Source organism: Giraffa tippelskirchi, chromosome 8, assembly GCF_054371585.1.
Source record: "Giraffa tippelskirchi isolate mGirTip1 chromosome 8, T2T-mGirTip1v1.2.pri, whole genome shotgun sequence".
NCBI lineage: Eukaryota > Metazoa > Chordata > Mammalia > Artiodactyla > Giraffidae > Giraffa > Giraffa tippelskirchi.
The window spans coordinates 158617326-158640000 of NC_137282.1; the positions used below are offsets into that span (position 1 = coordinate 158617326).

The following is a 22675-nucleotide window of genomic DNA, read 5'->3' on the forward strand; positions in this document are numbered from 1 at the left end:
AAGAGATACTGCAGGTATTTAACATTTGCCCCAGTCTTGGTGGCATTTATCTTTTGATAATAGGACATGCATATCTCCCTTCTCTTTGATTAATAGTTCTCATTGACTAGCTTCATGTGTTGTGTGTCCTGCATGACGATATCAAAGTTTACATAAGATGTTGCTTTTATTGTTAAATGAGATTACACATTCCCAGCAGTTAGCATGGTGCTTGGTCCCTAGCAGACTCAATGAATGTAAATAAAGATCCCTACTCTGGCTCTTCCCACCACATCAGAGCTGCTGTTTAGATGCCAATAGTAGCGGTTTCTCAAGATTTCTATTGCTGGTCCTCCAAGTTTGGTCTGTTAGGAATGCAGGTTATTCAACTATTATTTTTTTATTACAATATTACTTTTTCAATTTGCTATTCCACAAATTGCTGACTAGGCTATAAGAGCCACAGTGTAAATATTTTGTGTATAACACATGCTCCAAACCACCTTGTCTGGGCTGTTGGGGAGAAAGAAGTTTAAAAACCAATTAGGTTTTGGATGAGAACAAAATTTAGCTCAAGAATAACATGTAATACTCTCCCCTGTTTCTAAGACTCTGTTACCCATTAATTCCTTTTCTTTTTTCCCTCCTCACATGCTGTCTAGTTAAAGTCTTCCTGTTTAACCATTTCATGTTTACTTTGATGTGAGCGTATATTAATTATGTAGATCACCAGCCTCGTCACTAGGAAGGATGAACAGATATTTGATTTGGTAAAGGAACCCCAAGACAGCCTCATTGCTGGGCCTCCTTCCACCCTGGAGCAAATGCCAGTTCATAATGAGACTTTCTCTGGACACCAGACTTTCCCCTGAAAGTAATTAAAGCCTGCAGGTCTTAGCCATGAAGCTGGTTGATGCAACATGAGCATTTTGAGTTTACATGATGCTATGTTTGAAATGAAGGAACAGGATTGGCTCTTAGCTTTTTACCGAGATTTGTGTGTGTGTGTGTGTGTGCCTGGTCCTGAAAGTATGCTCACCCTCTGTGTAGATTAGGACAACACTTAGCTGTCTCAGAGAGGCTTGCACTCCCACCTTCTGCTTGTTGAGACACAGCAATGCCTCTTCTGGCTGTTCCAGGTATTTCACTGGGAGCCTGCAGGCAGCGTGTGGCCAGGCCAGGCGGGGACCTCAAGATACACGCTTGTTCTTGACTTGTGGACACAGTAGGAGGAGGAGAGGATGGGATGAATAGAGAGAGTCTCATTGAAACACATGCATTACTGTATATAAAATAGATAGCTGGTGGGAATTTGCTGTATGATGCAGGGAGCTCAACCTGGTGCTCTGTGACAGTCTAGAGGAGTGGGATGGGGTGGGAGGTGAGAGGGAGGTTCAAGAGGGAGGAGTCATATGTATGCCTATGGCTGATTCATGTTGATGTATGGCAGAAACCAACACAACATTCTAAAGCAATTATCCTCGAATTAAAAATAATTAAAAAAAAAGATATTCTTACTCTTTCCATGGGTTACTAGTCTGCATGAAGATCAACTTACTTAGAGAAAGAAAAAAGACTTGATTCTAGCTCTACCCCTGCAACTAGAAAGACAGCTCTTAATTAGACCGATGGCATACTTGGAAAAGTAAATGATGAGTTAAATGAACAGTCATACATTAACGAAATTTTTTGAATCAGAAACCCTAATCTTAGATTAGGCAAGTAAGGCAAAAGGGATTCTGAGTGTTCCTGAGTCATGGTTCTCTAACATTCACTGGGAAGTATTGGGGGAAAGAAATTCAGAAATAGCCAACAATGTTAGAAGAGGAAAATAGGTGCTAATTTAAGAAATCTGTTCATGAATCATTAGATTTCAGCAACTGTGACTGGATAAAGGAAAAGAGACTTAGGATTGCTTTTATACTGACAAAGATTATGTGAAATCTAAAGGAACAGGCTACACATTACTTATTAAACAGTTCTTTTATTATGAGGTAAATGTTAGCTTGGTAGAATTATTCAGATTGCCTATTTATGCTTGTTTACTTTTCTATGTCTGAATTTCTACATTAATCTCACTTGAAAAAAAGTCATATGTAATTCTGAAAATTCATTTTGTTTTTCTTAAATTTTCACTTGGTTACTTATAATGCTTAAGTGTAAAATGGCAATTTAGGTGATAATTGATGGCATTAATTTATCTTTTTATCATATGAAGCCTATTCATCACCAGACTGATAAGAGTTTAATATGGAATTTGTCCTTTTAAATCTACAAAGTGGCTCCTAAAATCAAATTATTTTTGTTTGTGTTTTTGTTCTTTGTGAATAGTTAGAATATTTGCATATAGGATATTGGCATGTATCTCTGGAAACCTAATTAGGGAACTTTCTAAGTATATTAAAATAGAGGATTTGGGGGTTTATTTCCGTGCAATAAGAGATGTGATCCGCCCCCACCCCCCAAATGGGTTAATGATAAGTGCATTTGAACTTTCCATTGAGCCTATTGAGACAAGGTATTTTCAAATACTCACAGCTTAAAATGTAATGCTATATACATTGCATTACACTTAAGCATCACCTTGACAGAAACAATGGAAATCCTTAAGTTGTAAAGTTATAGTCCACTAATCCAGTGACATTTTTTAGCAAAAGAGAGGAACAACAGAGATCTCTCTGTGGAAATACATACCCAATGACTAATTCTCATTGAGGAATCAAATTGGGATTTTTAACCCGTATTTCCTTTTCCTTTCTTTTCTTTATGCCTACTGATTGCTAACTGGGTGAAGCCACATTATCTCTTAAAAATCACCAGGTCAATCAAAACAAACTTCTTCTTGGTAGTTTAGTTTAGTAGTTTGGAGGAAAGCTTATCTTGTTATTTTCTTTTTATATACTTCTCTTTATTTCTTGTTTTCTCTCTCTCGAAGGTCAGTGAATTTCTTCCTCATATTAGTTTCCATCAATTCGGAAATGGTTCATTCATTGGGTATTTATTGAGCACCTGTTATATGCCAGGAACTGTTCTTGATCAATGCGTCAGTGAGACAACAAAGGTCTCCGCCTTTGTGGTCCTCAAGCACTATAAACTTGGTTAGGGGAAGAGAGACGATAGGGAGTAATCATGGTTGAAAGTAAATGACCTGGAGTGGTGGAAGGGAATACATGTCATGGGGGATAAAAAGGAGCAATAAAGGGAATTACTTGTGCAAGTGTGGGTATGTGTGTGGGGGAATGTTGAAGAGTCACTGGCAATTTTTAAATAGTCGGAGTGAGTCACACTGGGGGCAGTGATGTGCGAGCAAAGCCCTGAGGATGAGATGGGACGTGTGTGGTTATGTTCCAGGAATAACAAAGCCAGTGTGATAGGAGAGAGGGAGAGAGAGGAGATGAGTGGTCTTTCTCTCTGAAGGAGACATGGAAACATCGCCCAGCTTACAAGGATGACTCGCTGCCGGCCTGAGAATAGCTAGGGGAGAGGTGGAGAAGGAAGCAGGGAGACCAGGTGGTTTATAGTTTTGGGGGGAAGATGGAAGTGGACTGGACCAGAGGATTAACAGTAGAGGTGGTGAGAGGTTATAGGATCATAGATGTATTTCGAATACATGAGACAACAGGATTTCCTGGTGGACAGAATGTGAGGTAAAAGTGCAAGAGAGAAATCAAGAAAACTTAGGGTTATTAAACTGCTCCTTTGACGCATCTGCAAGCCTGAATTACCCCAGTAGATTCTTCTTATGCTTGTGAAAAACCTTTCCACACCTTCCATACTTCCTATGGCTGTTTTCTGAAATTCTTCTATTATTTTTTTTAACATTCTATTAAAATGTTCGTAATAAGTATGGGAAAACAATTCCCATAAAGATGTTACACAAGGGTAATCAAGAGGAAACTGGTTTCAATTTATGAGAAGTTGGAGAGAGATGAGCACCATGTTCTCTGACAGGTGACTGAAGTGAAGAAAAGGGTCTGATTTTGTTGGAAACTTCAGTTTTCACGGAAACAGCTCGGTATCACTGAGTATCATCAGAAATGATCTCAGGTAGCATCAGCCCTGGGGCTTCCCTGGTGGCTCAGTGGTAAAGAATCCGCCTGCCAATTCAGGAGACAGGGGTTCGATCCCTGGGTTGGGAAAATCGCCTGGGGGAGGAAATGGCAACCCACTCCAGTATTCTTGCCTGGGAAATCCCATGGACAGAGGACCCTGGTGGGCTACAGTCCATGGCATTGCAAAGTGACTTAGTGACTCAACAACAAAGCATCAGCCTTAATGGACACCTGGCTTCAGTGGACCTTCCTCTTAAGGAACCCTCAAGTTCCCCCATATAATAGAAATCATTTCTTAAGCGTATTCAGTTCCACCTAGGAGAGATTATGGGAGATTCACAATATTCCATATCTAACCAAATAGTATTTCCAACAACAAAGCTGTAGTTGTTATCAAAAGTATAGTCATTTTGCCAAACACTTGTTTTGAAAATATGAATGTGAGTGATAAGTCAGGGAATAATTTTAGTAAAATGTGAATTTTGAGTTTGCTTATCCATATTCCGTCCATAAACTGAAACATGTAGAAATACACAAGACACACACAGACACACTGCTGGCATCTCCGGGTAGCGTTATCCTTGAAGGTTGCCTTTTCCTATTTTTCACATTCTTGATTTTTTTACACATTTAAGAAAATCCAAACAAACCTCACCTCATCCAACACCTGAGATGAATCTAAGTGTTCTGGTTTAAGTAGCCAAGCATGTGCAAAAGGAAAGCTCTATCTATATTTAAAGACCTGAAATGGAAATTGCCGAATTCAGCTCCTTTTGGTGCCAGTAGTGACCAGTATAGTAGCTTTAAATGTTGCTAGGATTCCCAAAGCCCTTGAGCGCTGTTGGGCAAAGTTGTGAACAAGGATGAGAAAGTCACCAAAGTATTTCCAGCAGTGATCCAGAAGTGAGTTGAAGAAGGAGGCTACACATTGGACCCAACTGTCAAAATTCAATGGAACAAGTATCTTCTATAAATGCATTCCTTGAAGGGCCTTCATCTCCAAGACAAGAAAATGGGCCCCAGGATTTAAGGCTGCTAAAGATTGGTGAACTTCGACGCTCATGCCAACTCACGACTGAGATCAATGAGTTACATTTGTCCACACCTGCTGCTACAACTCTCTTTTATTTCTAGTCATCTTCCTTCTACTGCTTCGAAGTCTTTCACAACCTGCAGTTCTTCCCAGCCTACGTACAGCAAACTTCCAGTCTTTTTCAAGGTAGAGTGCCATATTTATCGTAGTATTTGTGCATTTCTCAACCGTTGAACATGTTGGAAACCCTGCCACTGATATTGGTTTCTCTCTTTTTTGCCGCTATGAGTCCTTGGTTAGCATTTTCTAGTGTTGTGTCCCTAATCCTATTTTACCAACAAATCATGTTTTTTTTTTTCTTCACAATTTAGCATAATGTGATGATATTTAGGAATTCATAAACGGCATTATTGTTGACATGACAGTATGAGGCAACATCGTATGTTTTGCTTGAAACACAGTGACTGTTTTAGCTCTTAAGAACTGACCTTTCAGATTGTTTGGTATGCATGGTGGAGTGGACTCTATTGTCTGGGTCAGTTACAGAATTATAGAATGATATTGGATTTTCATAAGTTATTTAATTAAAGTATGTTGTTTAACATGGGCTTCCCTAGTGGCTCAGATGGTAAAGCATCTGCCTGCAATGCGGTAGACCTGGGTTTGATCCCTGAGTCGAGAAGATCCCCTGGAGAAGGAAATGGCAACCCACTCCAGTATTCTTGCCTGGAAAATCCCATATACATGTGAAAATCCCATGGATGGAGGTGCCTGGTAGGCTACAGTCCATGGGATCGCGAAGAGTGGGACACGTCTTAATGGAGAAACAGAAGCTAAGATGTCAAATGACTTCCGTAAAGTTACAGAGCAAGACAGACCTAGGATTAGAGTCTGGGTCTGTTGATTCCTAGTTAGTGCTCTTTCTCGTTCAGCTTGGTTTAAGGCTGTGGTTCCCACAGGTTAGTCTTTGAACCAGTAGCATTAGCATCACCTTCAAAATTGTTAGTCGTGTAAACTCAGTGATCTAGGCCCAGCATCCTCTAGGTGATTAGAAAGCATAGTGAAGCTAGAGAGGGGCTTCCCAGGTGGCTCACTGGTAAAGAATCTACCTGCTAATGCAGGAGATGCTGGAGATATAGCCAGTTCCTGGCTCCAGAAGATCCCGTGGAGGAGGAAATGGCAACTCACTCCAACGTTCTTCCTGGGAAATCCCACAGACAGGGGATACCTGGTAGGCTATACAGTCCATGGGGTCACAAAAGAATCAGACACAGCTGAGCAGCTGAGCACGCACACACATAAAGTTTGAGAACCACTGGCCTAGATTACAAACCACCAGTATCTCTGTGACCCAGGAGACAAAAGAGTAATAAAAATTGAATCTAAAAGATTCAGCACAGTTTGCAAAGGTTACTTTACTTTTGTGATTTTCATAGATTCTGAAAGAAGCATTTAAAAAATATAGACAATTCTGAGATCTTAGTTTTACTTATTGATACAAGTATATACAGCACAAAACAAAAAACATCACAATTCTAGATAATAACCTTCCCTTAGATAGTGTTCAGAGGATTGTTGTTGTTTAGTTTTTGCAACCCTATGGACTGTACCCTGCCAGGCTCCTCTGTTCATGGGATTTGCCAGGCAAGAATACTAGAGTGGGTTGCCATTTCCTTCTCCAGGGGATCTTCTCCACCCAGGGGTCAAAACTGTATCTCCGGCATTGGCAGGCAGATTCTTTACCACTGAGCCACCAGGGAAGCCGTTGTTCAGAGGCTAGAAAAGTGAATTTCCCCCTAAACAGCTTGTTAACAGTAAGCCATCAAAAAACCCACATATAAATGTGAAAATCTATATATTGGAAAATCTATTTGTGTGTATGTATAGTTAAAATATTGGTAATAACAAAGTAACAGCCAAAGAAATAGTTTAGTCAGATTGAATATTTTGTAATTTACTGAGAGCTAGAAAGATAGAGTTCAAGAAATTATGAATTGCCTTTCCTGTTTTCCAGTTGACCACTGGAATATGACACGATGTGAAAGCCCAGGAAAATGAAGACATTTTCTTAAGTTCTTTATGATCCATGGAATTTTCAGCACTAGTTTTAGTTTAGCAATTTTAGTGTTCAGGGCCCATTTAGAACTTTAGCTGGGGAACTTAGACACGTGAATATTAGTCAAAATTCAGTTAGGAAGCAATGTAAGAGCTTTTCGCTCTCCCTTAGTTAAAACACACATTTTTCAGACATAATACATTTTTCATTTGCTTTTTCCGACTTACCCCACATGGAACAACTCTAGGCTTTAATGTCTATTGAAGGCTCAAAGTGACAGGTGAGCAACTCAGCTGAGGTCAGCTAAGGCTGTGGTCTGTGCAGCAAAGGAATGCTGCCCGTTGAAACCTGGATCACAGCTTCTTAGGTGGCCTGTCACCTAACGTCTCAGAAATTTCAATGTCCTCATCAACCCACTCCAGTACTCTTGCCTGGAGAATCCCATGGATGGAGGAGCCTGGTAGGCTACAGTCCATGGGGTCGTGAAGAGTCGTACATGACTGAGCGACTTCACTTTCACTTTCATGCATTGGAGAAGGAAATGGCAAACCACTCCACTATTCTTGCGTGGAGAATCCCAGGGACAGGGGGGCCTGGTGGGCTGCCATCTATAGGGTTGCACAGAGTCGGACACGACTGAAGCAACTTAGCAGCAGCAGCAGCATCTGTAAAGTGGGGAAAATGTAGCCCTTCTTAGGGGTTGTAGTGAGGATGAAGTGATATCATATATGTAAAGCCTCAGTCCCTAATTAATTACCATGTTGTTAACACATGTCTGATGAGTTTGAATTTTTTTTTCCACTTCAGTCTAATTTTTTGAGGGCTCTCAGGTTTTGGTCAATTTCTCAATAGTGGTGGTGTCATTTTTGTCTCACTGGTTAAGTCTTTCTTTCTGAAGTTGCTACCCAGGCTGTAGTTCCCTTAGGGACAGGAATCATCATCACCCACTGCACTTGGAACAGTATTTTTCATATACTAGGTTCCCCATAAACATGTGTGGAATGATTGAGAGAATACACAAGTGAATGTGGGCCTTGGGAATGAATACAGAGTATCCCAGCAATTAACCTGCTGATGGAGAACATTCCTGCCTAGAGGCACAGTTCAGGTAGTGGGCCCCCTCAAGAAGTAATAATGTTTGTTTCTTTAGGCAACAAAATTATCCTTTCATGACACTAATTTCCCTTTACTTGTGAATCAACCAAAATTTTGTTCCTGAACACCTGACGAAGAAATGCAAACCCACACCGATGTGCTTATTGATACATTAAGCCTGCGTCAGGTTGAATATGAGGAAAAATGAAGGGTAGAAATGTGACCATATGAACAGATAGCCCTTGTTGCTTCTTTTGAACCCCTATGTGACGCTAATCCAGAAATGCATGCCAGGGGCAGTTGAAATATGCCATGAATTACTAGCAGTGATGTTTCTGGAACTGCACGTGTGGCATGATTTATACTCCGATGTTCTCAATCATAGTCTGCTGCTAAGTTGCTTCAGTCGTGTCCGACTCTGTGCGACCCCATAGACGACAGCCCACCAGGCTCCGCCGTCCCTGGGATTCTCCAGGCAAGAGTACTGGAGTGGGGTGCCATTGCCTTCTCCCAATCATAGTCTAGGGATCAGTTAATCACGATCAATAACAAAGAAACCATGTGTTTTCTCAAGTCTTGCGCTTGCTAAAGGCAATCATTTCCCCCCTATTGGTACTACCTTGTAAATGCAGTTTGGAATTTTTCTTCTATTTGATGCTAGAAACACTGAAAGCTGAATTCTTGCTAGGATAAAGCAGGCTGGGGCTTGTCTTCCCTGATCCCCAGACTTTAATCACAGTCCAGGTCATCAGTGTCAAGCTTTGTGGGCCCTGTTAGCAAAGTTCTTTTCAAGGATGAAAATGGCAAGGCTGAACGGTGGGAGAACAGCTGGGCTGCCCTGAACAGGCAGTGAAAGGACCTTCACTGCTCTGAGGAGGACATATTTTAATGCTCTTTATTTATTTACTTTTTCTATTTTTTGAAGATTGTTTTTTTTTTTTTTTTGATGTGGACCATTTTTAAAGTCTTCTTTGAATTTGTTACAACACTGTTGCTGTGTTATGTTTTGGTTTGTGACTGTGAGATTGAACCCGCACCGTCTGCATCGGAAGACAAAGTCTTAACCTCTGGACTGCCAGGGAAGTTTTCAATGCTCTGTTTAGATTAGCTGGTGAATATAATAGGATCTTTCTATGAGCTTTTGTTCAATATATATACATAGATAGATAGAGATATAGATCTCATATATATACATTCTTATATTTCTCTTGCGTTTTTATTGTAAGGCTAGTAAAAGACTATAAAAGCATGTAGGATGGTAGGGATCTGCAGATAAGAGATGACAATGGATTTCCTAAAAAGGAAATAGCTGAATCAGCACTGGTTGATGAAGTAGGATCAAAAAAGTTGTGACTTGTAGGGAGTGACTGTGGGAGAGGGAGCCAGGAGACCCAGCAAAACTCCAGAGAGTGGGCCAGGAGGAGAGAGTCAAATTGCAAATACAAGCTCCCTTTGCTGTTGCTGTTTAGTCGCTCAGTTGTGTCCGAATGTTTTGTAACTCTGCCAGGCTCCTCTGTCCATGGGATTTCCCAGGCGAGAATACTGGAGTGGGTTGCCATTTCCTTCTCCAGGGGCTCTTTCCAACTCAGGGATCGGACCCATGTCTCCTGCATTGCAGGCGTTCTTTTTACCATCTGAGCCAACAGGGAAGGCTATTTGCTATCAGGCCATTATTTTCTCAGATACTTTTCTACCTTTTTTTTTTCTTCATCTCTTTCCAGGAGTCTCATTTTTATCTGCGTTTTTCCTTTCTCTTCTTCAAACTGGATAATTTCTATTGATCTATCTTTAATATTCTTGATTCTTTCTCAACCATCTCATTTCATGAACTTTTGAACCCATCTGGTGAATTTTTCATTGTAGTCCTTACATCTTTTGATCCTGAAATTTCCATTTGACTGTTTTTATAGTTTCCTTTTTTTGAGATTTTTTATATTTGAGTCTGTTAATATATTTTCCTTACATTTTAAAATCACAATTTCTTAGAATTCTTCAAACATTTTATAAAACCTGCTTTGAAGTCTTTGTCTACTAAATATAACCTCCTTACCCACTCAGAGTTAATTTTTGTTGACAGCTTATTTTCCTGAATATAGGTCATACTTTTCTATTTCTTCACTGTCCTATAAATTTTTGTTGAAAACCTGCATCTTTGATAATATGGTGTAGCAAATGTGATTTTGAGCTTTTGCCTTGAGGACCATTGTTGTTGCCATTTTATTTTGTTGTTTCGCTTGTATTTCATTTGTTTTGTTTTTAGTAACTTGCTTGAATTTAAGCTATCGAATCTGTTTTCCCTGTGATGTGTGGCTGCTGCTGTCTCTCTCAATTTTTTCAAACTTTAATAAAGAGTTTTAGGTTCATTTTACGGAGGCTGCTTTGCGTCTGCAGACCACAGTGGTCAATCTGGGATTGTCCACAGACACCTTGCATCTGTAAGATTTCCCTCCTCTGCTGATGGATCTGTGTGTGGGGCTGGGAACACGTTTAAAATTCAGGTCTACTTTCTGCCAGGTCCTCCTGGGTCTTTTCTGTAGATCTGCACAGCATCCAGGTCAACTGCGGATGTGCACGCAGCTTGGATATTCTCGAGTCTTCCCTGCATATGTGCACAGACTCCTGATCAGCACAGATCCATGGGGCACCCATTTATTAATAACCTTTCTTTGGTCTCTCAATTCCAGGACCTCCTGATCAAATATCTGATTAGTTGAGTGATCTACTGTATCCCAAGTGGGACTGAAACTCAGAGTAATAGCGCCATGGGCTTTCTGCTGATTTTGATCCTTTCACAATACAACTGGTAAGAGTTTTCCGTCCTCGTCACCAAAATTCCATGCCAGAGCAGTGGAACTGCTGGGTTTTATTGCCAGTGCTTCCTTGGAAGTACTATTCCACTGGCCCAGCTGGTGTTAGGGGTCACTGCAGATATTGGAGCAACCTCGGGTCAAGGAGGTACCCACAGTACTTATACCAATTTCTGCAGTTTCCCATGAATGCATGTTCCTCCGTTGGTTGTTAGCCTCTGGCCTCTTTCCAGAGACTGAACTTATTGTTTGGATTTTTCTCCCTTCCAGTTTTACACTGTTTCTTGGGGGCTAGGATTTAACAGTCTCTTCTTTCTGCCATACCCACATTCCCTACCATCATTTTTAAAAGGTATTTTTCCCGGCCATAGGATTTTAAAATCGAGTGTTATTTTTCTTTCTGCCCTTTAAAGATGTCTGTCCACGCTCTTCTGGTTTACAGAGTTTTGATGAGAAGTCTTTTATAATTTTTAACTTTGTTCCTCTATGTGTGATATGCCTCTTTCCTCTGGTTACCTTCATGATTTCTTTTTGCTGTTGGTTTTCAATGGTTTGAGCATGATGTGTATATGTGTATGTTTTATCCTACTTGATGTTTTCTGAACTTCTTCGGTCTCTGCTTTGGTGTCAGTCATTAATCCGAGGGAATTTTTAGTCATTATTCCTTTGATGGTTTTTCTGTCTATGTGCTCTGTCTTCATTTCCTATATTCAAAATTACAGGTATGTTAGTCTATTTGGAATTTTTCTATTATTCTCAGATATTCTGATCTTTTTTTTCCCTGCTCTCTTTTTATCTTTCTGTTTTTATTTGGATAATCTCTGTTGCTGATGGACTGAGTTCAACTTATTTTATTCTCAGTTGTACTTAGACTGCTATTGAGCTTGTTGATGGTATTCTGCATTTCCTTTACCATATTGTTCATTTCTACATTTCCATCTGATTCTTTATTATTCTATCCCTTTGTTGAAATTCCTCATATATTATGTTTTCCACTCTTTATATGAGAGCTATTAACACATTAATTACATGTTTTCTTCCAGCTTTGTAGAGCTATAATTGACATATAACACAACGTGTGTTTAAGGTGTACAACATGATGATTGGATATATAAATATTGCAAAGTGATAATCACACTAAGGTTAGCTAATGCATCTATCACTTTGCATACTTGTTTTTTCAGTAATGAGAACTTTCAAGATCTACTCACTTAACAACTTTCAAATAAAAAATATAGTACTATAAATTACAGTTACCATGCTGTAAATGAGATCCCATAACTTATTTATTTTAGAACTGGAAGTTTACCTTCACTCCTTTCCCCCCACATCCTTCTACCCTGGCAATGACAGATCTACTTTCTGCTTCTCTCTGTGTGTTTTTTAAAGATTCCACATATAAGTGAGATCACACAATATTTGTCTAAATTTGCTTCTTCTTTACAGTTGAATAATATTCCATTGCATTTATGTCACATCTTTTTTATCCATTCCTCTACTGATGAACATTAGATTGTTTATATGTCTTGTGTTATGCTTAGTTGCTCAGTTGTGTCTGACTCTTTGCGACCCCGTGGACTGTAGCCCGCCAGCTCCTCTGTCCATGGGGATTCTCTAGGCACAAATACTGGAGTGGGTTGCCATGCCCTCCTCCAGGGGATCTTCCCAACCCAGGGATAGAACTCAGGTCTCTCACATTGCAGGCAGATTCTTTACTGTCTGAGCCACCAAGGAAGCTATTGTAAACAATGCTGCAGTAAGTGTGGGGTCGCAGATGTTTATTTGACATAGTGATTATACCCAGATGGGGGATGGCTGGATCATATGGTAGTTCTGTTTTGTTTTCAAGACCGTTCCCTGCTGTTTTTCATAGTGGTTGTACAATTTATATTCCAACCAACAGTGCCCAAGATTTCCCTTTTCCCCCACAGCCTCACAAGTGCTTGTTATTCCGGTCTTTTTGATAATAGCCAACCCAACAGGTGTGAGGTGATAACTCATTGTGGTTTTGATGTGGAGTTACCTGAGGATTGGCGATTTTGATCCCCCTTTCGGATAACTGTTGGTCATTTGTACATCTTCTTTAGAAAAACGTCTATTCAGGTCCTTTCCCCATATTCTGATCTGATCCTTTTCACGCCTGAGTTATTTGAGTTCCGTATATGACTTGGCTATTAATCCTTATCAGGTATATGACTTCCACACCAGTCAGTGGGTCACTGGCTGTGCTATCTGTCAGGAGTGGTTGCTGATCTGGTTCTCTGGTCAGTGGGGCCTCTTGCTGTACCCACAGTTGGGCTGGCATGGAGGGCGTGCTTTACGGTCAGACGCGGTCTCTGTCTGTGAAACCAAGCTGAGTCACGGGCTATGCTCTGTGACTCCCTGCCTGGCAAAGCCCCCGTCTGTGTCCCACATTCAAGCGGGGCCATTGCTGATCTCCACTTCTGAATAGGATTGTATGCTGGGCTCTGCAGCTGAGCATCATTGTAGACTGGGCTGGATGCTGCTCAGGGTCATCATTCAGGCTGGCCTGGGGGCTATGCTCAATAACTGGGCAAGGCTGCCGGTTTGAGTCTCGACCCAGGACAGGCTATGGGATATGCTCTGTGCTCCCTAGGCATCTGTGGCCAGGCTTCCTGAGGGGAATCATGGCCCCGATGGGGCAGGGCTGGAGGTGATGTGGGAAGTTGGGCGGGACAGCGAGTCTGCACCCTTGCCTGGGGGCCCAGGATGGATTCCGTGGACAGTACGGCTGTTCGGTTTGGGATTCGAATCAGACAGAACTGCCCACCGAGCATCCTGCCCACACGCTCCATATTCTCACACTAGGTCCCTTTCAAGTTTGACTAAGGACTTCAGAAACTCATGAACAATTTTTAGCTGAAGTCTCCCTCCTGGCTTCTACGGGGTTTCATGTCGACGCCAGCAAGCAAGTACTTGCGGCCTGTTACTCCCTGGACCCACTGCTCTTTCCTTAGCTTTTGGGTCAGTTGGTTATTCTGTGACTTCAGCTCCCAGTGGTTTTCAGAAAAGTTATAAATTTACAGACATTCATAATTCTTTTTTTTAATTTTTTTGCTTTGGGACTAGCAGCCTGCCAGCTTTCCATACCCTAAGTGGAAGCTGGACATTTGACATATATAATTTTAAAATTTTCTCAACTCTTATGCAGGGAAATTGGAGACTTTTAGAAGTTAAACAACTTCCCCATGTGCAAGAGACTTTTAAAAAATTTACTGGGATATACTTGCTTTACAATGCTATGTTAGTTTCTGCTGTACAGCATGTGAATCAGCTGTAAGTATACATATATATCCTTCCCCTTGGAGCTCCCTTCCACGTCTCCCTCCAGCCCCATCCCACCCCTCTAGGTCACCACTGAGCACCGAGCTGAGCTCCTTACGCCATATAACAGCTTTCCACTATCTATCTATACGTGGTAGTGTATATATGTCAATCCCAATCTCCCAGCTCATCTCCCCCCAACACACATCCTTTGTCTATGTCTGTATCTCTATTCCTGCCCTGCAAATGGGTTCATCTGTACCATTTTTCTAGATTCCACATATATGCGTAAATATATGATATTTGACCAATGTTTTTCTAGTTGTAAACACAAGTCGATTCCACAGTGTTATTCTGACTCTTTATTTAAGTGATAGTGTGTTACGTTTTTACGGCTTCCCAGGGGGCTCAGTGGTAAAGAATCTACCTGTCATTGCAGGACACAGGGTTTGATTCCTGGGTCGGGAAGATCCCCTGGAGGAGGAAATGGCAACCCACTCCTGTATTCCTGCCTGCAGAATCCCATGGACAGAGGAGCCTGGTGGGCTGTAGTCCATGGGGTGGCAAAGAGTTGGAGATGACTGAGCATGCGTGCACGTGTTAGGTTTAAGTAGTGACTTTCCAAGGTAAATTTTAGAGTCCCCTTTTATTTATTCTCTAATATAGATTTAGATTGTACTACAAAAAACAATTGCGCAGAATGAGAGAGGAAACCTGACAGGCCAGTTTGTTATTAAGGGTGTCTTCCTACTGGCATGTGTTTCCCAGAAACATCAAATTCAGATCCCTATAGAGGCCAGGCCAGAAATAGAACTGAGTGAAGAATTCTGGGTCTGTGATCACAGTCATTTTCCTTGACACTTGTGGCTCTATTTCTGAGAGTGGCAGGGATACAGAGAAATGTTTCTTTATAAGAAAAACAGCAGCTCTAGCAGAATGATGTGTGGGCACTCTGTCTTTCTCTCTGCCTGAGGACTGGCAGAATTGATTTGACCTGCACATTTATTTTATGTTTTTAAATTGAGGCATGTTGTGACAGTCCCTGAGCACTGCCCGTTGTTTTAAAGTCATCCATTAAAGTACCTGTTTGCTCTTGAGATCGTTTCGTGCGGTTGTGTGTGCTCAGTTCCTCAGATGCGTCCGACTCTTTGCAACCCCATGGGCTTTAGCCTGCCTGGTTCCTCTGTCCATGGAATTTTCCCGTCAAGGATGTTGGAGTGGATTGCCATTTCCTTCTTCAGGGGATCTTCCTGATCCAGAGATCAAACCCATGTCTCCTGGGTCTCCTGCATTGGCAGGCAGATTCTTTACCACTATGCCACCTGGGAAGTCCTGAGATCATTCAAAGTTAAATGTCTGCCAAGCACCCACTCCTTCCAGTCTCTGTTCTGGACTCTAAATATGCACTATGAAGTCAGCAAGCCTTGCCTTTCTGGAGCTTATATTTTGGTTTGCGGTCTACAACAGGGATAGCAGGGGCCCTGGACTCTAGCAACACTGCCTACAGAGCATGCTGCCACCACGCCCCACCGATGTCGCCAAATTTTTTAAATTTTCCAGGAGAAGCCAGAAGTCGGATTTTGACAGAATTTTTTTTTATTTTTCAATATTGGCTCAATCTGTTTAAAATCACTGTAGAGGTCAAACAGAACATGTTTGCAGACAGAATCTGGCTTGCGACCTCTGTCTAACACCATCTTTGCCCTTGCTGGTCTGCTTGAGAAGAAAAATGCAATGGAATGACAGCTGTAGTCATGCTAATTCCCTTCTCTGGAAGCAATGAACCCGTACTCAGAGATTTGGCAATGCCAGGATTTAATTTGCAATACAAGGTCAACAATTTCAGTGAAAGCCACTTTAAGATCAGTCTTAAAGCAAACCAAAAAAAAAAAAAAATGACTGTACAAATTAGCTTTTTAGTGATTATTAACCTGGGCTCCACAGGGTATGGTCAACAGGATACTCGCAAGCAGGTTATACTGCAATTACCGACCTGCTTGCAAGTTTGAGACCGACTTTTAAAATGCAATTCCTGTTGTGCTTGCTCAGTCGTGTCCGACTCTTTGTGACCCCGTGGACTGTAGCCCACCAGGCTCCTCTGTCCATGGGATTTCCCAGGCACGAATACTGAAATGGAGTGCTATTTCCTCCTCCAGAGAATCATCCTGACCCAGGGATCGAATCTGCATCTCCTGAATTGGCAGGCAGATTCTTTACCACTGTGCCACCTGGGAAACCCTATTGCAGGCTGCTTGAATTTCAGCAAACATGCCACACTGTGGTCCAAATTTGTAGCCTTAGTGAAAATTTTGCTCATTAGTTCATTAAATCAGGTGTTCCTGAAAGGCCAAATGCAAGGTTTGGGGTAAATTGATAGTGTTAATAACTGTTATTTTCCCTTTTGTTTTTTTAATGAAAGGAAAGCCACTTTGGGCTTTCTTGACAGTATAGGTCATAGAGGTAGTTTGGCAAAAATATCGGTTCTCAGATTGGCTTCATCTTTGGTGAGTTACACAAGTGATAGGTTTTTACGGGGGTGTGGTGACTGTTCATCAATCAGTAACTTGTTAAATTTACTGTTTGCTGATGGATTCTGCTCACTGTTCTGTGAACGTCTCCTTCTCATTTTCATCACCCCTCTGTGCTCATAGGTCTTTTCTGTCCACCTTTTCCTGCTTGTTTCCGGATTCTGCCCACTCCACAGAATCCACTCTGCTGCCCCGGCCTCCAGCTCACCTGTTTGGCTTCTGCAACTGGTCTCACACCTATTTTCTTCATCTATTTGTCACAGCTTTTAGCAACTGGGTCATTTTTAAAGCTTTTTAACACCGCTTTCCCACTTTGGAAGTCTTCAAATTAAAATCCCAGGAATTGCACTGGGAACACACATTCAGGTATCAATGTTTAGGCCAGAACCAATATGTTGCCCATGTCTTTTTATGCCCTACAGCCAGGGAACATGCTCTCTGATCCTTCTCCAGTTCAAGATGGCTCTATTATTCTTTACCAACTCTGTTCAGCGGGCTGTGTCTCAATCATAAGGCTGCTGCTGCTGCTGCTAAGTCGCTTCAGTCGTGTCCGACTCTGTGCGACCCCATAGATGGCAGCCCACCAGGCTCCGCCGTCCCTGGGATTCTCCAGGCAAGGACACTGGAGTGGGGTGCCATTGCCTTCTCCACAATCATAAGGTATCTGACTAGAAACCCCAAATCCCAGCTCATCAAAACCTGGAGATTGACATTCCTTATGGTAAATGATGCTTGATCTAAGCTTCCAGAGATACCAAGGCCAGAGGGACCTTCCGCCATAACTTTTAGTCATGAGACCCAAGAATACTGGATTCTACTTCTCCTTTAGTGATGCCTGCCTTAAAATGACACACCACTTGGTTCTATCAAACCACTCCCTAGATTCAAGGACATGCTTTCTATGAGAGAATGAAGGAATTCTGATCTTATTTCATAACTGTACTCAGTCTTACTGCATGTATATTTCATTCTGAATATGGTGCAGAAAGATATTTAAAATGCAGCCTTCTGTGAAGAGAGAGAAGTGGTCTGCCTTATCTGCAAGTCTCCTGAGCACTAGAATGATGTGAACAGAGCCAACCTGGGCTTTTCGGCTTGCATATTTTAGATTCTATGTCTCCAAATAAATTTATGATGAACGTAAAGTGAGCAACTTTACAAATTACAAACACTTTAAAGACAAATATTAACTATGTATTATGTTAGTCACTCAGTCGTGTCCGACTCTTGCAACCCTGTGGACTGTAGCCCACCAGGCTCCTCTGTCCTTGGGATTCTCCAGGCAACACTGGAGAGGGGTCCCACGCCCTTCTCCAGGGGACCTTCCCAACCTAGGGATTGAACTTGAGTCTCCCACATTGCATGCAGTTTCTTTACCAGCTGAGCCACCAGGGAAGGTCAGCTCCGTATTAGATTGATACCAAATTCAAGGAAGCAAAAGAAAACAGATTTCCGCTCTACGCTTGTTCTCAGAAATAGATGCTTTTGAATTCTTTTTCAGTCACTGTTAAGTGGAAAAAACAAATTGAACTTTGATTTCTCTTACTTGGCTAAAATTTGTTCATTTTAATGTCAGTTTTTTCTTTTAGATAGTTTTACATTTTTCCCCCTTATTTTAGAGGCAATCAACTTGAACCTTTCATGTTTCACTTACATAAAAGAGTTTTAAAATTACCACTAAAAGGACTAAGATCTTCCCTTTTGCCACATTGATTGCCGTGGAAGAGCTCGCTTGCCTTTTGTGAACTGACTTTTTAAAACTATGATTGAGAGCTCTGAATTAAAAAAAAAGTCACATGTGTCATTCATACATGATATACTTTGTTTTACTGCCAAATACTGATAACCATTTCAAGAGGGCAAATTCCAAGTTTAAAAAGCTCCTTTGGTAACTATTTATAGTAATCTAATAAATGCTAGGACAATCCCTCATTTTTGAAATTTCCCACTTATTATAATCATCTGGCCGCAGATTGTATTCTAGTGTAGTATTTTTATCAATTGAAATAAAATCACATGGAATAGCTTATAGATTGAATTGGATAATTAACTGCATGACTCTAAGGATCTTTTATGAGTGCTACAAACACATTTCCTTTCACGAAGTGTGCGTAATCCATATCGTCGTTGGATGATGTTCTCAGAATTTAATCTGCTTGGTACCTAAGTATATGTATTTATCATTAACTTTATCAGCTATGGGGGTTCCCAGGAGGCTCAGTGGTAAAGAACCTGCCTGCCAATGTTGGAGACTTGGCTTCGACCCCTGGGTCAAGAAGATCCCCTGGAGAAGGAAATGGCAACCTGTTCCAGTATTCTTGCCTGGGAAATCCCATGGACAGGGGAGCCTGGTAGGGTACAGTCCATGAGGTCACAAAAGAGTTGGACATGACTTCGTGACTAAACAACATTCTCATTATCTGCTTATAACAGTTGCATAGCTAGATCTTAATATTTAAAAACAGATAAATATAAAATCTACTGAAAGCATGTGAAAGCAAGTTTTTATCATAAACTTCTGTGCAATCTGAAGGGTTTTTTTAGGCATAAAAGAAGGAAATTTAGGTTGTCTACATGAAGTTTGATTTTTTCCTAGAGATTACTTGTGTAAAACATCTTGTGAATATTTGCCAGCTCTCAGTTTGTTAGAAGTCTAGCTAAACAAACAAGAACAACAATAAAAACAAGCTGCCATCTGAATAGCACAGGGGATGATACTAGTATTTTGTAATAACCTAGAAGGGAAAAGAATACGTATATGTATAACTGAGTCACTGTCCTGTACACTGGAAACTAACGTGACACGCATGGTAAATCAACTGTGTGTGTGTGGGTGGGTGTGCATTAGACGCTCAGTTGTGTCTGACTCTTTGCAACCCCATGGATTGTGTAGCCCACCAGGCTCTTCCATCCATCAAAGATACTTCAATAAAATAAAAAATTGGAAAAACCAAGACACCAAATCAAATGCTATTGACTATAAACTGAGATTTGCGGGGACCATTAAGAAGCATCGTAGCTCTATCTCTCCAACCCCAAATTGCTTAATATAGCTTAAGATGGGGCCAATCTATTCTAGTTTTCAAATACGACTTTTCTTTTTCAGAGGAACTTGATTTAAATCTGTGCATTGCCAAGGGCAAGGAGCAGAGAACATGGATCGAGAGGTAAGATTGATGTAACAGGAGCCCCTTTTTGATTTTTATTTTTTCCTTTAAAAGCGGCCTTTTAAGCTTTATTTTTCATAATATTATCCGTAGAGAGAAAGTATAGAAGTGAATGGAAATGCGGTCTCCATTGCAGCACTCACGAGTAAAGAGGATAATTCACGAGTGGAGCAGACAATGTAACCGTGAAAGAGAGTCCCTAGAAGTGAAACAAATTGCCTTCAGAATTTCCAAGGCTTCCCACCATCCATAGTAGGGCTTCACTGTGCCTGTCCACTGTTTCTATTTTTGATTAGATTTATAAACACAGCATCACATATTTTCATGTGGCTTATCGCCCAGGGGCAGAATTAGATTCACTGCACTGAAGCTATGAGGCTTGTGAGTTTTGGGCAAGGGCTGGAGTGAAATAAGTAGCGTAATTGTTTTTGTGGAGTGACCGTGGGACCCCCTCTGTTCTGAATTACACACGGCTCAACCCTTTGACCTAACCAGACTCGGCAGTGGCTGGCGGGGCTCCTGAAGCTGTGCGGAAAGGGCCCATCACTGACAAGCTGGAAGGTTCTCTGTCAGGGAGATGCAGGCCAACGATCGTGTTAAACTAGAGTAATTACCAGCGAGACCACATTTGTGACCACCTCAATTTCACTGAACCCACCACGATTATTTCAGCAGAACTGCCAATGCGAGAAATTTGTGGAATCCAAACGAAGCATGAGCCCTTTGATTAACAGAAGACGCATAAGTATATGAATGTAATTTACTAAAGCTTGGATCATCTTCAAGGAGATTTTACCAAATTATTCAAACATCATTGTAATGATCTAAAAAAAAAATACATAAGGTTTGGGAAAGTGCTATAAGCCATAACAAAAAGTTCTTTCATTGCAATGAGTTCAATTTAAATTCTTCAAAAAATAGATGCCAGTCCCCTGATATAATTCCTCAAAAGAATCAAAGCTAAGCAGGATGCAGGGAACTTCTGGAGAAAGCTGGAGAGAATCATATGTGCTGACATTTTTGCATTTGCTGAAAACTGAGTCTGTGATTCACATGATGATGAGTAAAATCAATGTATCTATGTAAGATTTGGAAGTCAGTCACTTGAGGTTTTATTTTTGATTCAGTTCTTAAATTTTCAAAGGTAATAGAAGCAGAGAACTTTGGTTTACTTCAAGCACTTGACAGTTTTTCCAAAACTAGTCCCATTTCTGAAATTTGTCTAAAATGCTTTTATCTACTTTTTTTTTTTTCATGGCCAGTTTTACAAAGTAAAGGTCTCTATAGGTGTTTTAGGGCCTCCCTAGTGGTTCAAATGGTAAAGAACACGCCTGCAATGCAGGAGACTCAGGTTCAGTCCCTTAGTTGGGAAGGTCCCCTGGAGAAGGGAATGGCTCCCACCCCAGTATTCTTGCCTGGAAAATCCTATGGACAGAGGAGCCTGGTGGGCTATAGTCTGTGGGGTTGCAAAGAGTTGGACAGGACTAAGCGACTAACACTTTCACTTTTTGTAGATGTTTTGTGCTTGCAACAACTTAGAAATTATTTAGCATTTAAATTTTTTCTTTCTCATCAGAGGCAACTCAGGCTGAATATTAATTCAATTCTTAGTTACCTGACATTTAATTTTTAAAAAAGAATATGCAACTTTACAATTTTAGAATGTTATTCTTCTACTCTGGGAACCCTAAAAGATCAGAATAGGGAAGTTCTTATCAGATCATTTACAGAAGAAAAAAAAAACACTATCATGTCCTATAAGGCCCCCAACAAAATTGCACTCAGCCCTACACAGTCTTATTCTCATTAGCAGTGAAGGGTGTGCTCACCACATAATCTAACATGGAGTGCTTAGAGCAGACAGGTGCAAATTGCAAGCTGTTTTACTTTGGCTGTTATTCCTTAAATAGAGAAAGTAATAGACTGGGAGAACAAAAAGAGTTCCTGCTCAAGCTGAATAAATGAAAGCCTTAACAGGGACACACCAGCTGTCTAGGAGAATTCAATGTCGTGAATACCAAATATCAGCTTCATGCCACTTGCCATGGAAGAGGGCGCCAATTACACCCCTGCCTTTTATTATTGAGAGGATGTGGCTTCCAAACCGAACTTTGCTTTAGTGTAAAAGGCAACAGGGTGGCCGAAGTGGGTGAAAACAGAAGCCAAGGTACCAGCTTCCGTGTACCATCACTGCACTCCATCCAGCAATCCAGGCATGACTGGGTTCCTATAAACTGGGCCAGACTATTTCTACCCGTGTCTTTTTTTGAGGGGTCGGGTGGGGAGGCGCTGATCCAAGCAAAGCTCCTGAGCACTGAAGCAACAAAATCAATCACCACCACCCGCTTCTCCCCAACAACGATGACTGTGCCGAGCTAGTCTGCTGAAAAACAACAATGGTTCACCTTAGGACCACCTACGTTAATTTCATGGAAGAGACACGCCAGGCCAGGTTGCTTAGGAATCCGAGACACCCATCTCAGAAAAGGGACCCTGAGTCTGTCACTCCAAAGCTGCTTCTCCCTGTGACTTCCCGGTGAGCCCTGGAACCGCCGTCTGGGAGAAGGAACGTTAACTCCGGCTCTAGGGCCGCTGGCCGGGTCTGACTGCGGGGTCCTGCGCGCACGGGCGGGAGGGCGGCGACCCCGAGCCGGCCTTGTTTACAGCCGGACA

At 41.4% G+C, this 22675-nt stretch overlaps 1 protein-coding gene across 1 annotated transcript in view; it reads left to right on the plus strand.

Annotated features, from left to right (window-relative positions):
* The first annotated feature begins 698 nt into the window (after positions 1-698).
* Positions 699-22675, plus strand: part of LOC145519051 (uncharacterized) — a 238044-nt gene continuing 216067 nt past the window's right edge. The window contains 2 exon segments of the mRNA XM_081524284.1: positions 699-853; positions 19942-20002. Of these exon segments, the coding sequence (XP_081380410.1) occupies positions 699-853; positions 19942-20002 (216 nt within the window).